Genomic DNA, 18,882 nt, shown 5'->3' with positions numbered 1-18,882 from the left:
TGGCTCCCTCCAAAAATGAACCCTAGTGTGTAAGTGTGTGTGTTCACGTGGTAGGGAATATAGATTGTAAGCTCCACTGGGGCAGGGATTGATGTAAAAGCGCTGCGGAATATGTGCGCTACATAAATAACTGGTAATAAATAAATCCCTGGGGTACTGTCTGTGTGGATCCTAACTTCTCAGTCTTTCGGGCGATGCCCATGTCCTCAAAGCCAGTGGTCCACAACTTTGTCACCTGAGAACACCATGAATATTGGGAGCGGTAAGGCAAGAAAATCGCTCGCCATGGCACAAGACATCCAGTCACTACCTGCCACACTAAGAATGGCCTCCCCACTGTCCAGTGGGAGATTGTGCATTCACTTACTCTCTGATTAAATATTCTCTGTACAGCGCTGCAAAATATGTAGGTGCTATAGAATGTAAGAATAAATAGATAACCGCCCACTGATATAGCCGAAAAGGGATTCCCGAGATGCCTGAAAGACCTGTTTCACAAACAAGTGGATGATATGTAGCGCACAGCTTGTTAGACGTGGGGATATTCACTCTATAGAGAATAATTTTTTTCCTGAGTGTTAAACACAGCATCAGGAACATCAACAATTTGGGCTTCTTTATAAGCCTCACGACTCCAAGAGCTGGGTAGTAAGCTGTAATTATATGGAATCACCAGCTAATTTGATCAGGTCCTCACCAGAATAACGTCCAGACATGATACAATCATGATCCATTAAGGATACAGAAGTGTCACCATTGACTTAGATCTGAAAAGACAAAAAGGAATAGCCTACTAATCTGGGAGAGCTGCCTGAAAAGAGCAGAAAGTCATGAATGGGGATATGACGATAGGCCTCCTCAATATCCCGAGACCATGTCAATTCTACTTCTCATGGTTACATTTTCGCTCAAAGCTCAGTAATGTAATTAAATTAGTGACCTAGCCTAGGAAGGCTATGGGACAGAAATGCCTGAGGAACTTTGGCCCTCCCATGCTACATTATATGTGCAGAACATAAACAGTCCAGTCTTGCTAGAGATCACACCCACTCTGGCTCAAGCATTGCCTGGGAGGGTTTCAGCACCTAGACGTGCCACATGGGATTGTGGTGGAATACAGGCAGTACATAGTGAGACAGATTGTGTTACAGGTAATTTAGTCTGCCATTTGACACAGCCATAACTAAAGGCTGCCAAGGTTGTGGGCCTAGCACACAGAAGAGGGGTTTCTCCTTGGTTAAGAATTCCTGGTGAATGAAACTACCCTGGAAGGGAAAGGGTGTTTTGAGTGTGCCCTGTCACACTCTGAAGTCAGTAAGACCCTCTGAGTCACATGCTAAGCCATGCTAGAAGACAAAGTACAAGGGAAAACACTTCCCTGAGAAGGTGAAGCTAGAGACAGCCATTGTTGGCCAGGTACCACTGTCCTCTGGGAAAGCTGGAATAATGAGTCTGGTTCTCTCAGAGATAGGACAAAAGAGGAACATAACACATACAGGTGTTGCATTCTGTATAAGAAATATGATTTGGTCTAAAAGCCTATACAAAGATTTTGTTATCTATACTAAACAACTGTGTAAATGAACACGTACCTGGGGGATTTTATTAGTTCCGTATTTTCAGTCATGCCAGGATTTTGGCAAAGCAAATATTGTCTTTCATGTTCTGAGCGGCTGTCCTAAAAACAAAAACAAGAGATATGGTAAGAACTTACCTTTGTTATCTCTATTTCAACGAAGTCCATGGGGTCCACAGAGTTGACCTTGGGGGGTATAGGTTGGGAACCAAATCCAGGCACCACGCAGTTAAAGCTTTCAGTTCCCAGGATGCACTGGATCCACTCTCACATTAACCCCGCCCCCAAGCCAGAGACACCACAGTTTGTTAGTCAAAGGCCGGAGGATGAAAGAAAGAGAGAAGACTGGAACACTCAAGAACCATACTCCAGAGAAGGAGACGGGAAACCGGTGACCAGTAACACAGCCTATATGAAGCCAGGTGCGTCAGGACGGGCGCCCTGTGGACTTCGTAGACACAGAGAGAACAAAAGGTAAGTTCTTACCAGATCTCTTGTTTTCTACTTCAGGGTCCATAGTGGGTCCACAGGGTTGACCTTGGGGATGTCCCAAAGCAGTCCTTATAAGGGTGGGGACGCTCCTGTGCTGAGAGGAGAATCCATCGCCCAAAGGAAGCATCCTGAGAGGCAAAGGAAACCAATGCATAGAACCTTAGAAAGGTCTGGACAGAAGACCACGTGGCCACCTTGCAAGGCAGAACAGCCGAGGCGCCACAGTGAGCTGCCCACTAGGGGCCCACAGAGTAGAATAAGCATCAACAGAAACAGAAAGGCCTTCCCAAGTGTAGGCCCCGGAGATAGGCATAAGAAGCCATCCAGCCAAAATCTGTTTATTGGCCGGCCATCCTTTGCTGTCAAATCCAGAAATCCATACACCATAAATAAGGAGTCTGAATTTCTGAAGGAACTTAAACGGACCACGTAAATCCTGAGAGGCCGGACCACAGTCAAATGAGGCCACCCCAGTCAATAGGACTGGAGACTGAAATGTCGGTACAATAAGTTCCTGAATAATATGGAACTCAAGAACCACTTTAGGAAGAAACACAGGGCAAGGTCGACTCACAACCCTGATTTGGTGAAATATCCAGAAGAGGGAGCCCCATAAGAACACTCCCAATTCCGACACTCTCCTGGCAGATGCAAACGCCATAAGAAAGAGAGAGTCTAAACCATAAACCACGGAAGGGCCATCAAAACTAGTGGTTCACATAAAAGGCCCCAGGAGGGCACGAAGAACCACTGCCAAATCCCAAGGAGCCCCTAGAGGGGGGATAAAGGGAGGTAGAATCCAGAAAACACCCTTAGAGGAGGATCTGGATACCCCAGAGTGGAGCAATTCCACATCCGAACCATCCTGACAGTGCAGAAACCCGCACTCTCAGGAAGGCCAGGCGGAGGGCTAGACCCAAGCCAGCTGGAAGGAATGCCAGAACTTCTGGAAATCCTACACACCCGAGGATCGTAGCTACAGGTACGATACCATAAGAATTATGTATGCTACATTCTGGAGGTAGATCCCAGCAAAAGCTGGCCTACACGCTCTAAACATCCCGATGACGACAGAGCCAGAGAAGCCTTAGGACCACAGTAGGGACGCAGTCAAAGACAAACGATCCAGGTCAAGGCAAAGGCAAGGACCCTGAGACAACAGGTCCGGAGTTTGAAGCAGCAGGAACGGAGTGTCGATGGAGAGACTCCGAAAATCTAAGTACCAGTGACGTCTGGGTCAATCTGGAGCCACCAGCAGGACAGTACCTCAGTCTTGAGTGAACTTCTGAAGAACTAAAGAAGGGAGACCGAAGGAAACAGATACACAAATTTGAAGGACCACCTCACTGACAACACGTCACCGAATGTGGCTTCAGCACCTCTAGTTCTGGACCCTAACACCGGCAGTGTGAGATAGAGTCAGGAGGCAATGAGGACCACCTCTGGGAGGCCCCCTCTGCTCACTAGGAGTTGAAACCTGTCTTGGAGAAAAGACTAGTCCCCGGAATGCACATCGTGATGGCTGAGGAAGTCTGCTTCCCAATGGAGAACTCCCGGAATGAATACTGCAGAGATTGCCGAGAAGAGACCCTTGGTCTGTGTCAGAATGTGTGACACTTCCGTCACTGCTGCCCAACTACGAGTGTCTCCTAGATGGAAACCACTGTTGTGACATTGTCAGACTGAACCTTTACAGGTTTACCATGAAGTATGTGTTAGGCCAGAGCGAGTGCCCAAGACAGCTTGAAGTTCCAATAAGTTGATTGATAGGGTGGAATCGACAAACGTCCAACTGCCCTGAAAAGAGTGCGGACCAGTCACTGCGCCCCAGAGACCGGCGTCGGTAGTAGGGATTACCCTAGATGAGATGGCCATAGCCACCCAGATAGACAGATGCACCTCCGGAGAGAGCATCATCGTCTGAACAGTGATCCGATGGAGAAACCTGTTCCATCTGGAGAGGATACGTTTTTTGTAAAGGCCTGGAATGGAACTGAGCATATTCCACCATTCCGAAGGTAGACACCCTGGATACCAGAACCCGCATTACTGAGTGTTATGACACTTGTTGACTGAGGAAACATCCTCAGGATTCTCTGATTCTGAGAATCCAGCAGGGCTCCCAGATGAATCATATCCTGTGCGGGATTCAGGGAGGACTTTTTCCCAGTAGATTAACCATTTGTGCTTGTGAATGAAAGCAATGGTTAACTGGAAAAGGCTTTAAAGTACCCTTGATCCTGCAAGAGCAGGAGGCCGTCCAGATACAGGAGCAGTCGGATACCCTGAACAGGTGGGCTGTCATAAAAGCCATAAAGCTGGTAAAGCCCCGGTGGAGCTGTGGACAGTCCAAAGGGCAGAGCCCGAAAATTGGAAGTGTTGCTGTAGCACAGCAAACCTGAGCTAACACTGATCAGAGGGCTCTATAGGTACATGTCCTGAATATAAATTTCCTGATACCATAAAGTCCCCAGGTTCCAAAGGTCGGATGATGGAGCGTAGGGGTTCCCTCCTGAATCTAGGCATCTTTTAGGAATTGGTTCAGGGATTTCAGATAGAGGATAAGGACCATTCGGCCTCTGCACCAGAAAGAAAGTAGAATAACTAGTCCCTTGCTGAGATAGTGGAACTGGCATAATTACCCCTGCTTACTGCAAGGACTGTATAGCTTTCTGGATTTGTAAGGCCTTGTTCAGGTCTGAAGAAGGGCCTGTGTAGCAAAATATGTGGGGAGGCCATCCGAGCAATGAGAGGGCATAGCTGTGAGAGACTTCAACTCTTACCCAAGCATCCGTGGTGACTTGACACCAGGCACTGGGCAAACTGAAAAAGTCGGTATCTCATGCTGGGATCTCCCAGATGAAGGCCTGTCCCATCAGGCGGAAAGGTTTAGAAGCAGGGCGCCTGGAGTTCCAGGTCTGCTTGGTTCCAGGTATGGTGGCCCTCGTGGAGGCCGACAGTCTAGGAGAAAACTGGCCTTTAGGCTTTCCCTGAGGACAAAAGGACTAAAACAGATGTAGTCCAAGGCCTTGTAGTGGAAGTAGCTGAAGACGGAAATGTCGTTTGTGATACTGCCAACATTGCTCCAATCTTGTCAAGGTCAGGGCCAAACAAGATCTCCCCATTATAGGGTAATCCATTTTAAAGCCTATCTTGGAGTCCACCTCTGCCTTCCAGGAGCGCACCCATAAGGTATGGTGGGCAGACACAGTCGCGGCCGAAACCCTGAAGTTTAGGAGACTGGTATCCAATGTTACTCCAAAATATGAAAACTGCATCTTGAATGTGAGCAGCAAGAGACATCTGATCCCCAGAAGTTTTTGAGGGAAAAACGATCTACAAATATATCAGTCTATCTCTCAAAAGCATTTAGCCATGGTTGGACGGGCAACAGCCCCTGAAAGCGAGTATATTGATTTCAGGCAAAGCTACCACCTACGTATCTATAGAATCCGTCAGAGCAGGGATGGGAGGCGTAGTAGCGCTCTTAATCAGATGAGTAACATGAGAATCCACCCCAGGAGATGATCCCTATTTCCCGCAATGACCCTCAGGGAATGGGTAACATGAGACCAAACGCTTTTGTGATACCTCCAATCTGGCGATTGCCAGACCCCCGCCATGTGATCCACCCGCTGGTCAGAGAGGGTGAAAACAGCCGAAGACACTTCAATGCTTAAACTGAGGGCGATTTGATTTAGGTGCAGGTTCAACATCCTCTCTAACTAGGATGGACCGCCAGCAGCCAAGCAGGGATAACAAAACTTGTTTTAGGCTGCCCCTCGTGTGAAAGGGATAGGAGTCCGAAACATCATCCAGTACTCCCTTAGCTGACGATCTGTGCTAGACAGTAGTGTAGACTGTGAAGTAACAACAGGGCGTTTATGGTAAACCCTGCAAGGGAAATACCCTGAGGGAATTGCATGTACTGTGAAAAACCCCAGTAGGGAGGGATAGTCTGTGTCACAGGGGTAAACTGCAAGAACTGTGAGATACCCTGAGAGGGAAGGGTAGCATGTTGAGGTAACCCCAAGTGGGTTACAACTATAGGGGACGCCAGGCGATCCGAAATGGAGGCATGGGTCTTGAGAAAACAAACCGCTCAAGGGGGTCCTGTAAGGGGCCCGGCACCTGATGGCACCTTAGACATAACCCTTCAGGAGTCAAATCCTTCGTACTCACACCTGCATCACATGACTTACAAAATAGCAAAAATGGGTGAAGTATCATGCTCTATTTCCTGGTCAGACATATCTGACCAACAATCATTGTGGAAATATCAAGCAGCACTATACTGGTCCTGACTGGCGCTAAAATTAGCTGCAGGGACCCATTATCAATGTATGCAACACACAGTTCCATTTAAAATATGGCAACGTGCAGCACGCAACAGTATGTGACAAACCTCACAAATTATATATATATATATATATATATATATATATATATATATATATATATATATATAGTCTCAGATCCACCCTAAGTAAACCTGTATTAGGGCACATTGTAAAGAAAAGGGATATACACTGACAGGTGAGAGAAAAAGCACAGACAGTCAGCACTAGCATAAGTCGCATCCAATGCAGAAATATTATATATTTATATATATATATATATATATATATTTATTACACACACATATAATTATACTGCAAATGTCGCTACATTCAACTGCCCAGATTCAGTGTCTGGGAAGGCTATAGCGCTGTGTACACTGCCCTAAATGGTGAGGTACACAGGGGGACTGGACTCACTGACATCCTGGAGATCTGCTGCATCCATAGAGGAAAATGACCACCTGGAGACCTCAGAAGAAGCGTGGATCACGGAGGAAGCAGCTCAGGGACGCCAGACCATGCGCTGGAAAGGCGCGCTGAGCTAAGGGGAGGAGCCGCTAGACCGGGAAGGCTGCCTCCCGTGGCTAGCAATTAACCCCCGGGACGCCGGTTCCCGCTGCCGGTATAACTCCCTGGTGGTCTAGCGGCTGCTAGCACCTCCAGTCTATCCCCAGAGACCGAAGGCAGAAGACTGCAGGATACACACGCGGGTCAGCACAAGCGGTGACCCGCGATCTTACCTGTCCCCGTCGATCTGGCTGCAGCCTTGGGATACCTCCAGAGCCAGGCTAGCACAGATTCTGGAGTCCCGCCGCGATCTCCAGATCTGTACTGACATTGCGGTGCCGGCGGGGTGTAGGAGTGGCAGCTTGGACGTCCAATGGACAGGCAGATGCTGCCACTCTGAAGAGCTCCAAAACAAAATAAAAATGTATCAAACTCAAATAAATAAAAGCTTAGGGCTGTTAAATCAGCCACCCTGCGCATAAAAGGTGACCCGACTCCGGCCAGGCACCAACTAAAACTGAGGTGCCTCTGGCTTGGGGGGCGAGGTTATAGGGAGAGTGGACCCAGTGCATCCTGGGAGCTGAAAGCTTTAACTGCGTGGTGCCCGGATTTGGTTCCCAACCTATACCCCCCCCCCCCCCAAGGTCAACCCTGTGGACCTCCTATGGACCCTGAAGTAGAAAGGCTTATTATGTACATTAGATACTTTATATAACTAATTAAATCATTAGAGCAGTTTCCCAAACGCCACCTTTACGGTCCAGGTTTTAAGGATGTCCATGCTTGAGTCCAGATGGTTAAATCAAATTGACTGAGGTACTGTACTAATTAAGTCAAGCATGGATATCCTTAAAACCTGGACTGTAATGGAGGAGTCTGGGAACATCTGAATTACGGGCTAGGCTCTAATCAAATGGATATTTCTGTCCGTTACATACAGTTCAAACTCATCAAGTGTTTGTTTTATTTTTAAACATATAAATTGAGTGGGCTGGTATAAAATTTACTTACTGTCCTAGAGTATGTTCATTAATTACGTAACTAACAAACAAATAAGCTTAAAGCCCCGCATGTGTGAACCACTAACCCTCAAAAGGGTTACACATCAGAATAAAAGTGGGGTATAACAGAGCTCACAGCAGAGTAAAGGTACAAAGAGCCAAAGCCAGAAGGAACTGAGGGATGCCGGTAAAGCCTTCGGTTATTGACCTTTTTTTTTTCTTTGGGTTGCGGTTAACTTGATAACCGATTAGTGTCATTGAGGCATATCTTGATAATAGAAGAAATCCTGAATTAAAATTCTAAAGCTATTCAAGTCAAACGGATTTAGTTACCAAGGGAGTAAAGTGTAACAAAACACAAGTATTTAAAGACTATTCACATTTGTTTTCTTATAGGAGACAGATGTCTGTATTTAATTAGGCCTATAGGTTATATGGTAAATGTGATTTTCATATTAACAACTGTTCAGACAACATTCTCTCTAATGTATATGACCCCTAATTACATTATATTCAAATAGGGCAACGCGACTTTCACAATTAGTGCGAATATTGTCAAGTCACATCTACGGTACTGTGTGAACCCACAATCCTTATACTTTAAGCTCTCACTAGCAGGGCCCTCCTCTGTCATTGTTCTCACCCTGCACTATCCTCGCCTCCAGTGTACCGATACTCGTGGTCAGCGATTCTGCTCCTCTCTGACCACCCTTCTATTGAGTGTTACCGTTAATAATGGTCTCATTTCCCTGTATCACTATGGCACTGGTAGATTGTTCCAAGAGTATTCTGCTTGACCCCTTTTACATTGTACTGCATTTACTATTGTAATTCTCCATATACGGCGCTACGGAAACATAATAATAATAGGTGCATAAGTATACACGCTTGTTACTCCTAATGTAAACCTGGCACACTTACCACTGTTGTACAACTGGGGTACATCTTCAGCTGACTGCACATATGCAGATAAATACACTTTTCCTGCCAGAGCCAGATTTAGACCTCATGGGGCGCTAAGCAAGATATCAGTTTGGGGCCCCACTTCCTCAACTGCATGTAATTTTGTCCCGAAGGTATTTTTAGAGCACAGAATAAAATGAAATGTATAAATAAGTCCTTAGGCGGTAAATGCCTCATCACCCACCTTGGCTGCACAGTAATGAAGGTGCACCCAGGACTCCTCTGCCTGTTTCTTTTGCAGAAACTCGTAGGACTGCACCCTCCTCTGCTTAGCTTGCTCAGATTCCGGGCGGGAGAAACGTACCTACCAGGGGAAAGAGAACCGTCAGCCTGGACAAGCCCCATAAACTGCTCATACGAAAAGCATCACATTACTTGGATACAGAAAATGTCTTACAGATACCCAGGAATCCTTTATAGTACATATATGTCCCAATATCAATGTTACATCATAGGGATCTGCAAATTAAAGTTTTATAAATAGTCTACTATGGCAAGAGCGTTACACTGAGGGAATGTACTGAAAATCTAGGGGAATATTGACTAAAGTGCAGGTTTTTAGAAGTGGAGATGTTGCCCATAGCAACCAGATTTTAGCTATTATCTTCTAGAAAGTGCTAGATAAATGCTGAGTTGAATCCGATTGGTTGCCATGGGCAATATATAAACTTCTAAAAACCTGCACTTTAGTAAATATATCCCCTAGTGTTCATTCTAGCACCTATGACAACCCGTGTACTTCAGCGTCACCCAATGAACTACAAAACAGTAAGGATTACAATGTGTCATGTGTTAGGGGAATGTAACAAACAGTAGATGACAAAATTCCCAGGTAGGCAGAATACTACACTCAATCAGGTCTTCATACTTTTGATTCATTTACATTACAGGAGACTGATATACATCTGGTATAGATGCCTGCAGTAATGCTTGGGGGGAAAACATAATCATGTCAGCATTAAGGGAATCATGTTACGTAACATTATAAAGAGCGCACTCGGTACAGAAAAGACAGGGGGTTACCATATGAGACTTACAGTTACTTGTTTGACATCATCCTCAACTTCATCCTGGGAGGAATCACCAGCTACATAAAGAAGACAAGTCAGGGTAATTTAATATCAGCACCAATAGCACAGTTTCTCCTAACCAATACAAGGAGATAGCTGTCAGTATACAGAAAATCAGATGGATGAAAAAAAAACACAAAACTTTAAGATACTGTAGTCCCACTAAATAGTAAATAAGGACAACATACCACTAATATAGCTTACCATCATTGGCAGCCTCTCGTTCTCGATATTTGGTGTCTGCTTTGTCCAAATATGAAAAGTTTGGACGCAACTGCAGAATCCCTTGCAGAGGAGTTACATGAATTTCACCTGCACAAACACACAAGAAGAAACAGGCTTCAATTCATTCATAATATTCTTACACACTGCTCTGGGAAAAGCTCAATGGGCCATCAGACAAACCTACTAGTGTAAAGGAGAGGGGTTCAGCACCAGAAAAGAAAAAATATCGTAGGATATTGGTAGAAAAAATAAATAAAATTGATAATTGAAGGATCAAATTCCTGAGTATGGCGGTGCACCACAGTCAGTAACTTAATACATATTCACAAAGAGGTTAAAAAATATTAATGTAGAAGAAGATAAAATTAACTTAATTGTTATGCATTCAAAATGAGTCCCATCTCACTTATGGTTTTGTGTGTAATTAAAATAAACTTCATCTCTTATAATCCCTCTATTTTTTTTTTTATAGTACGGATTCAGATTCTTAAGGGTAGATATGATAATAGACCACAAATGGACTGGGGTGAAATAGATTCAATGATACAGTTTATCTTATATATAGGAATATAATGCAGGGTTGGTCTTAACGGAATGTATGCACCTTTGGAAACAGGAAATCTATCTCAATATGGATACCCAAGCTGAAATGGGCATAACATAAGCACCAAAAAGTTCCAATAGTGAAGAACTTCTCAAACATAATGCATTGTTACAACAGCTGCCCAAATATCCAAACCAATAGGTTTGCCTCTGGATACAAAAAGATAATTAATGGTTTCAGTATTATGATGGACACCACATATAGATACCAATACATTAGTATCTATATGTGGTGCAAAATCAACCTCGTAAAAGCAGGCTGATTTTGCCCTGTGACTGCTAATTTAAAATACTGTGCACAGTATGGCACTGAATTCACCGATGTCCGCAGGATATAACTTTTACCCTATAGTGTAAATATTACGACATACCTTTTCGATAAATCGCAGCAGCATAGCGAGAAGTGTTGCATGCAGCTTGTATGGAAGAGAATGTCTGCTTGTCCATTAGTTTCCTGTAATAAAGGAAATTGAGAGGATATAGAATATATATATATATATATATATATATATATATATAGACACATACATTAAATATATATCCATGTTTCATATTATAATTTGCTGTAAAACTGCTCCAGACAGTAGGATGGAAATGATTCCTAAAACTAAAAGCTGCATACACACGTAAAGATTATCTGTTGGAATGAAAATCTGGTAAGGTACGAAAGCAAATGACAATCAGCAATTTGCTCCCAAACACCAGAAAATGGACAAAAACCTGTTGTTTGATCTAAACAATTTGTTCAAACAGTTTTTGTCCATTTTCCGGCGTTTGGGAGCAAATTGCTGATTGTCATTTGCCTTCGTACCTTACCAGATTTTCATTCCAACCAATCAACTAGTTGATTGGTTTGACAGATAATCTTTACGTGTGTATGCAGCTTCGCTGGGCATCCACTATACAATTTTCTGTCAGATATCTATCCAATCTGGCTGGTTGGAATGAAAACCTGGTAATGTATGGGAGCAAATGACAATCGTCCATTTGCTCACAAACACTGGAAAATAGCCAAAAATGGTTGTTCAGACAAATTGGTTAACACACACAAATGTAACCAATTTGAACAATTTTTGTAGGGGTTTTTTCAGTGTTTAAAACCATATGATCGACTGTTTGCTCCCATACACTGCCAGGTTTCATTCCAACCAGCCAGATTGGACAGATATATGACAGAAAATTGTATCGTGGATGCCCAGCTTTACACAGTGACTTCCTGGAAGTTGTCCAGCACTGAGCTAATCAGTTGTATTACAGGCAAATCTTCTTTTATCTGCCTAATCTACATGTGGAACGACCATTAAATTCCCATAAACTGGGCAAACAAAGCCCTGAATACACACATGGCAGCAGCTACGATAAGTATATAAGGCTTTTTTTCTAATTTGCCTCTAAGGTTAATTTCAAGTACAATGCTTCAATTCAAACTATTAAAAATACAAATGACAGGCATGCATATGTACTAACAGCTTTCATATAATATTATGAATCTGAAATCCTTTGCGGCATTTATTTTTTAGCATTGCTAAATATTTAAGGCTAGCGGTAAGGCGGAGAAGGCTGTGCACTTACGAAGAGTAGGTACTGGTCTCATCACTACACGTGCCATCAACATTCAAGGCAATCTGCTCTCCTTTACTGCGGCAGTAATTGGGACTCACTGTGTTAATGGCCATATCAATCTCCACCTGAAATGATAATGTACCACAACATTTGGATATACGGGCAGATACACTGTGCTCAGATTGAGAATAAATAAAGTACATAAACAGCAAATAACTTGCGAGTAAAGATTGTTAGGAGAAGTATATTAGCCATGTCTTTTACCTTGTGTAGCTTTGGTTTAATCCTTGCTGAGAGATGTGGTACTCCATCATACGTCATCGATGCTGGCCGGACTGGATACTTGGAAAGAAGGAGGGGGGAATTGAACTCCATGATATGTCTATGACTGAGTTGGTATTACAGCAACAACACAGGAGTACACCATGGCTTGTGGCCTTATCGCAGAGGATGCAAAAGGAAGTATTTAGCACTGGGCTGGAAACTACCACTGGCACAAACACTAACAAAGGGGTCAATTCAATTCAACACGATGGCCGCAATGTGCCATGTAGGTATGGCACACTGCATCCAGCCAGATCACACCATTTACCTTGTACCAAAGAGGTGCACATGGAATCTTGTGATGTTGGGTGTACCGTAACTGCCTGATATTTGCACAGCTGATCGCAGCACATCACCAGTAATTGTATTGACATACACAGAGTTGTCAAATCAAGGTGGATGCAGTTGGATTTTAATCAAAGAGAGTGTTCAGATAAGTTACAGTACAACATTGAACCAATATATACTAGGGAGGCCAATCCTGGGATCGGTGGGATCCCAGCATTTTGGCCTAAAAATGGTTGGGATTGATTCCCGGGATTGGAAGCCTCCAATCCCAATCACGGATTTGGCCATAAATATATATATTTTTTAAATGCCAGGCAGCACAGAGCACCTCGAACAGAGTGCTCTGATACAGCTCAGCTCCCCCTTCTCCCGGCTGTGCACACTGTGCAGCGTGACGTGAAGACAAAGTTCATGCTGTGCAGCCCTGCGCCGACTGGAGCGCCCACTCACCCAGCCCTCTAAACAGCCACGCTGTAGCTTCCATGCCGCTGCCCAGTAAGTCACTGTGGGGGCTGGGCGGGGGACATTTTTATTTTTAAACCCTAATCCAGAGGTTCCCAAACACGGTCAAGGCTCCCCAACAGTTCAGGTTTTAGAGATATCCATGGTTGAGCACAGGTGGTTCAATCAAATAGACTGAGGTACTAATTAAGTCACCTGTGCTCAACCATGGATATCTCTAAAACCTGAACTGTTGGGGAGCCTTGAGGACCGTGATTGGGAACCTCAGCCCTAATCCATAGGAAAACCCAGGGAGACCTCCCTTGTTCATATTGGGGCCGTCAATAATAAAATTCACCTGGTTACAGGCCAAGACCATATAGCATTGAATTAAACGACATCTAACACCATTTATTATATGTAACTCATTTATGGATCAATGTCAAACATTCTTTTAGCGTACCTGGAATAAGTACAGCTTATCTGCCAGGCTTTTGGCCAGGAAAACATCAAGCTGAAATACAATAGTAAGAGTCAGAGCAACAATATCGAAGACAGAGCAAGACGTACTGTACAAATATTTGCTTTGAATTTAAACTTATTGACATAGAAAGCAATGTAGGATCCTTTTATCAGATCACTTATTTCACTATAGATTGCCTGATTGCTGACAATCTCAGCATTACGGTGATTAGCCTTTATTATTAAATCACCAACATATAACGCAGCACTGTACAGCAAATAAGGGGTAAAGACAGGCCTGTACCAGCCCTGCACATCATAGTAACATGTTATCATTAGTTGTCATCTATCATTATCCTGTGTCAGTTCTTTTTCATTAAGTCAACATGTAAATAAATAATTTGTCTAAATCAATAATAAAGATAATCAAATTAGAACATAAACATGGTTGGGTAACAATTTTCCTTACATACAATACAGTAAGTAAATGGAAAAACAAACATGTGAGGTAAAGCCTGGGCGAGAGACTGTTTTACCTCATGTATAATTGGATCGTCATCTTCATTTTCCATACTACTGTGTAGCACAACGATCCGTTTTCTCCTCAACTCTGGACCCAATGACAACCCCTATAGGAGAGAGGAAATGTACAAGTTATGAGTATAGCTACATATGCTCTACGGACTCGTCCAGTGATTACCACCAAGTGCATGACAATTTGGTAGACAGCAGTAACACCTACATATCACATCACAGGGTACCCTGCCTCTTCTCTCTTCCTGATATCTCATTTTACACTGGTTGTGAACTTATAATTTCTGCAGTTCACACACAAGGCTTCTACCTATACCCACGCTGTGTTCTGATAACTTAACACTACATCAAACATAATGAAATTATTTAAGTAGGTAAAGTAGAATACGAACAGGTAATTAGATGAATGTATTCTTTTTATTTATTTTGCCTGAAAACTTTATATAAGAAAAGCAATGTATGTAGGACAGACAACAAGAAGTACACCATTAACAGTCTGAGGCTCTATAGCACTGATGGCGAACCTTTTAGAAACCTAGTTCCCAAACTACAACCCAAAACCCACTTATTTATCGCAAAGTGCCAACACGGCAATTTAACCTGAATACTGAGGTTTTCCCCATAGTTATGCCGCCAGCGCATGTTCTACAATATAGTTATGACCTAAATCATATTATGCCCCATAGTTGTGCCCCCAGTTCATGTTCTGCAATATAGTTATAATATATTATACCCCATAGACATCTATAAAGCCCCATCCCTAGTTGACACCCCCAACCCCCCCCCCCCCACTCATCGCGCCACAGCCCACGCACCGTACCTCCGACTCGCACTCACCAAATTGAAGAAAAAAAAAACAAATAGCGTGGCCTCCGGCACCCATAACCCGAGACCACCAACCTAATCCGGAGACAGATGTCACCTCCTGTGCTGCTTCCCTCAGCCTGTGCTGTGTAGAGTGCTGCATGGATGTCTTTAGGTGCGCGGAGGGCAGCAGCCCGGCCCCGCGCTGTGGCGATGGCACATGCCCACAGAGAGGGCTGAGTGCCCCCTCTGGCACACGTACTATAAGTTCGCCACCACTGCTCTATAGGAAAATAGAGGGTTTAATGTGACTTAGGCTGAAGTCATATAAGGTGCCTTTCCAGGGCCCATGCCTCATTTTAATAGTGTCTATATTGAATCTTGAGAAGTGCAGCACTAAGGGGTTTATTTACTAAGCGTTGGGTTCTAAAACCCAGAACTTCTGAGCATGTTTATGCCCGAAATTTAAAGGGCATAATTATTTTACTAGCAAAGAACAGCTAGTAAAAACATTGCCCTTTTAAGTTTTAGACATAAAAAATCTGAGTTCATAAAGCAGCACTTACACGCTCCCTGTGACAGGGTTTGCTTGAATACACAGCATTTCAGTTGGGCAGCGAGTGTATGGAGTACATTAGAAACAGGTCCATAACGCCGATGTCAGAGTTTTAAGAGGATTTCGAATTGAATCAGTTTGACACTGTACTTTTACCAAGGAAAATGTATCACACCTTCAAGAGAGAAAGTGGTTACATTGAACATAGCAACCAGTCAGCTTCTTTCTATAGCTGGACACACACTGGGCTATATATCAGCTGTTCAATCAGATGGCCGATATATTGTGAACTCGTTGGCGGGTGCGTACCCCCGATATGTCTGTGAACGTCGTTCTCAGACATATTGCATTGGCTGTGTGGCACAGCCAATGGCAGATATATCAGCGCACATGGCTGTGTACAGGAGGTCCGTCGGCCGCCCGTACACTTGCTACAGGAACCATGCGGTGATTGAAGCCGGAAAATGCTGTTTACCATTACTAAAACTCGGGCATTAGTCTCGGTAAAAAACTGCATTGCCCGACTTAAGTGCCAGCTGCGACGTGGACAATTGAATAGCTCCCGGCACTCATTCCCAGCTCTAAACAACATCGCGTTCAATTTTCTCCTAGTTCCTTTCAGCGACTGACTTTGTGCTTCCCCTACCTCAGGTACTGTCTTACTGTGTACTGAACTGCCCTCCACTCCCCATGACTCACCGTCCCACGCCTGTCTGTATATAAAGAGTCTGACAACCATGATCCCATCTGCATCCTACCTAGTTTGTCAGTTTCTTGCATTATGTTGTTTTAATTACATTTACAGTACATTTTGTGTGCATTTTCCCTAGTACCTGTATGGTGCTTTACAAACAAAGATATAATCAACTGGACTTTTAATTACATTATTTCTGAAACAACTACCCAGTCAAAAACACTTATGAGACAACAGGACCGAGAAAAATAAGTTTCCAATTACACCATTACTACACTAGGGTATTACTATATTAGAGGTGAATTAAATTAGAGGCGAGGAGAAGTAGCTGCCAGGATGAGTGCCTGGAGATGCAGTTTACCGTGACTAATACCTGGGGCACAGTGACAGTAAACTAATTTTCCAACTTATGTGCCAGCTGCAATGCTGATACTGCCACCGGTAACACTGCGACTAGCACCAAGGTACTGGTAAGCGCGGATTTCTGCTAACTCCCCAGGAGGGTGCAGGCAGAAATTAGCTAGTCACCGGATTACAGCGCGGGCAACTGAATAGCTCTGGGCATTCATCCTGGGAGCTGCATCCATTGGTTTGTAACTGAATTCCCCATAGTCTGTAGCATGTACTATGTTAGTGTCACAGCAGTGCTGTAAAGATAGACTTCCAGTAACATGTTATGGAACTACATTTTTTAAACCAGTATAAATCAATTTAGGTGCTTCCCTGATACACAAAAGTTCATCAACATATATAAAATACCAAACCACCTGGCATCATTGATCTGGCCACACACCTAAAGAGTATCTTTCCAACCAGACAACTAGTTGACTGGTTGGAAAGATAATCGTGTGTGTGGCAAGCTGTATTACCCACTCCTTGCCTATTATCCCAATAGAGCCAGCATGGAGCACCGAACAAGCTTTCAACTGTTTGGAACTCCATGCTGGCTACATTGGAATAGTAGGCAAGGGACACTTGGTTCTGTGGCGGATTAAAACCAGGTGAAATCCAGGTTTGAAGTCAGCCAGCCACAGAACCTGTGTTATCTCAAGAGTGTCCTGGTTTAAAAGGATAGTATGGCTTTAAACAACACTGTATATGAACCCCATAGACCTGCAGAGTACATAAGAGTTACAATGTAACGTGCTGCCAACACACAGTAATACAGGCAGACAGGCAACAAGTGACATGATGCAATGTATTGTCACACAGGCTGAGTGTAATATAAATTATGTATATACACACACATTGTAGTGGTGACATGCTAGAGACTGGGGGACAGGGATGCTGTGTGGGATACTGGGAAACACTGCAGCACCCGGATACCACCCCCTCTGCAGCAGGCAGCTGTGACAGAACCCTGCGTGGTATGATCACCCCCATCAGGCCCGGGGCAGGGAGTGCGGCACATGGAGTCACCACCGGGCCGCGGTGTACAGACCCCACACGGCACACACACACAACAGTCCTGCTTCCCCCACCGCGCCAGGCCGGCCCTACCTGCTAAACTGGCCGCTATCAGCGGCGTGTGAATCACTGCTCGCAGTCCCGGCTCAGACTCAGGCGGCGGCCATACTGCTTGTAATAACGCTGGTGCTGCTGACACGTGGGGAGCGGCTCTCTTTACCCATAATGCAGCATTCCACTGACTAGTGACAGCGCCGGGAGGTGGCGCTGTCTACCCGAATACCAAATGGGATCACCCAGCACAGCATAAAGAATAAAAAGAATCTGGCAGCGGTGGGATTCGAACCCACGCCCCCGAAGAGACTGGAGCCTTAATCCAGCGCCTTAGACCGCTCGGCCACGCTACCTCGATGGATTCCACAGCGGAATATGTGTTAGATATCATGTGATATGTGTATATACAGTGGTGTATTAGTTATCACGTGATATGTGTATATACAGTGGTGTATTAGATATCACGTGATATGTGTATATACAGTGGTGTATTAGTTATCACGTGATATGTGTATATACAGTGGTGTATTAGAAATCATGTGATATGTGTATATACAGTGGTGTATTAGAAATCATGTGATATGTGTATATACAGTGGTGTATTAGATATCATGTGATATGTGTGTATACAGTGGTGTATTAGTTATCATGTGATATGTGTATATACAGTGGTGTATTAGAAATCATGTGATATGTGTGTATACAGTGGTGTATTAGATATCATGTGATATGTGTATATACAGTGGTGTATTAGTTATCATGTGATACGTGTATATGCAGTGGTGTATTAGAAATCATGTGATACATGTATATACAGTAGTGTATTAGTTATCATGTGACACGTGTATATACAGTGTTGTATTAGATATCATGTGACATGTGTATATACAGTGGTGTATTAGTTATCATGTGATATGTGTATATACAGTGTTGTTTTAGATATCATGTGACATGTGTATATACAGTGGTGTATTAGAT

At 43.9% G+C, this 18,882-nt stretch overlaps 1 protein-coding gene and 1 non-coding gene across 4 annotated transcripts in view; both read right to left on the bottom strand.

Annotated features, from left to right (window-relative positions):
• Positions 1 to 18,059, bottom strand: part of POLR3E (RNA polymerase III subunit E) — a 62,244-nt gene extending 44,185 nt beyond the window's left edge. For all 3 annotated transcript variants that reach the window (XM_088451943.1, XM_088451944.1, XM_088451945.1), the window contains exons 1-10: positions 17,944 to 18,059; positions 14,392 to 14,484; positions 13,857 to 13,907; positions 12,605 to 12,682; positions 12,350 to 12,465; positions 11,149 to 11,231; positions 10,154 to 10,261; positions 9,917 to 9,966; positions 9,064 to 9,183; positions 1,593 to 1,678 (exon numbers count right to left, since the gene is read on the bottom strand). In XM_088451943.1, coding sequence (XP_088308069.1) covers positions 1,593 to 1,678; positions 9,064 to 9,183; positions 9,917 to 9,966; positions 10,154 to 10,261; positions 11,149 to 11,231; positions 12,350 to 12,465; positions 12,605 to 12,682; positions 13,857 to 13,907; positions 14,392 to 14,427 — 728 coding nt within the window. In that variant the 5' untranslated portion in view covers positions 14,428 to 14,484; positions 17,944 to 18,059. The remainder of the gene's footprint in view (positions 1 to 1,592; positions 1,679 to 9,063; positions 9,184 to 9,916; positions 9,967 to 10,153; positions 10,262 to 11,148; positions 11,232 to 12,349; positions 12,466 to 12,604; positions 12,683 to 13,856; positions 13,908 to 14,391; positions 14,485 to 17,943) is intronic.
• A 116-nt stretch (positions 18,060 to 18,175) lies between these two features.
• Positions 18,176 to 18,257, bottom strand: TRNAL-AAG (transfer RNA leucine (anticodon AAG)). The gene has a single exon. It is a non-coding gene; the product is annotated as a tRNA-Leu (tRNA).
• Between the last annotated feature and the right edge of the window lie 625 nt (positions 18,258 to 18,882).

This window comes from Taudactylus pleione, unplaced genomic scaffold (assembly GCF_031769625.1).
Source record: "Taudactylus pleione unplaced genomic scaffold, aTauple2 ptg000032l, whole genome shotgun sequence".
Taxonomy (NCBI): Eukaryota; Metazoa; Chordata; class Amphibia; order Anura; family Myobatrachidae; genus Taudactylus; species Taudactylus pleione.
Note: the sequence above shows the minus strand (reverse complement) of the source record. Positions and strands in the feature narration are given on the sequence as shown.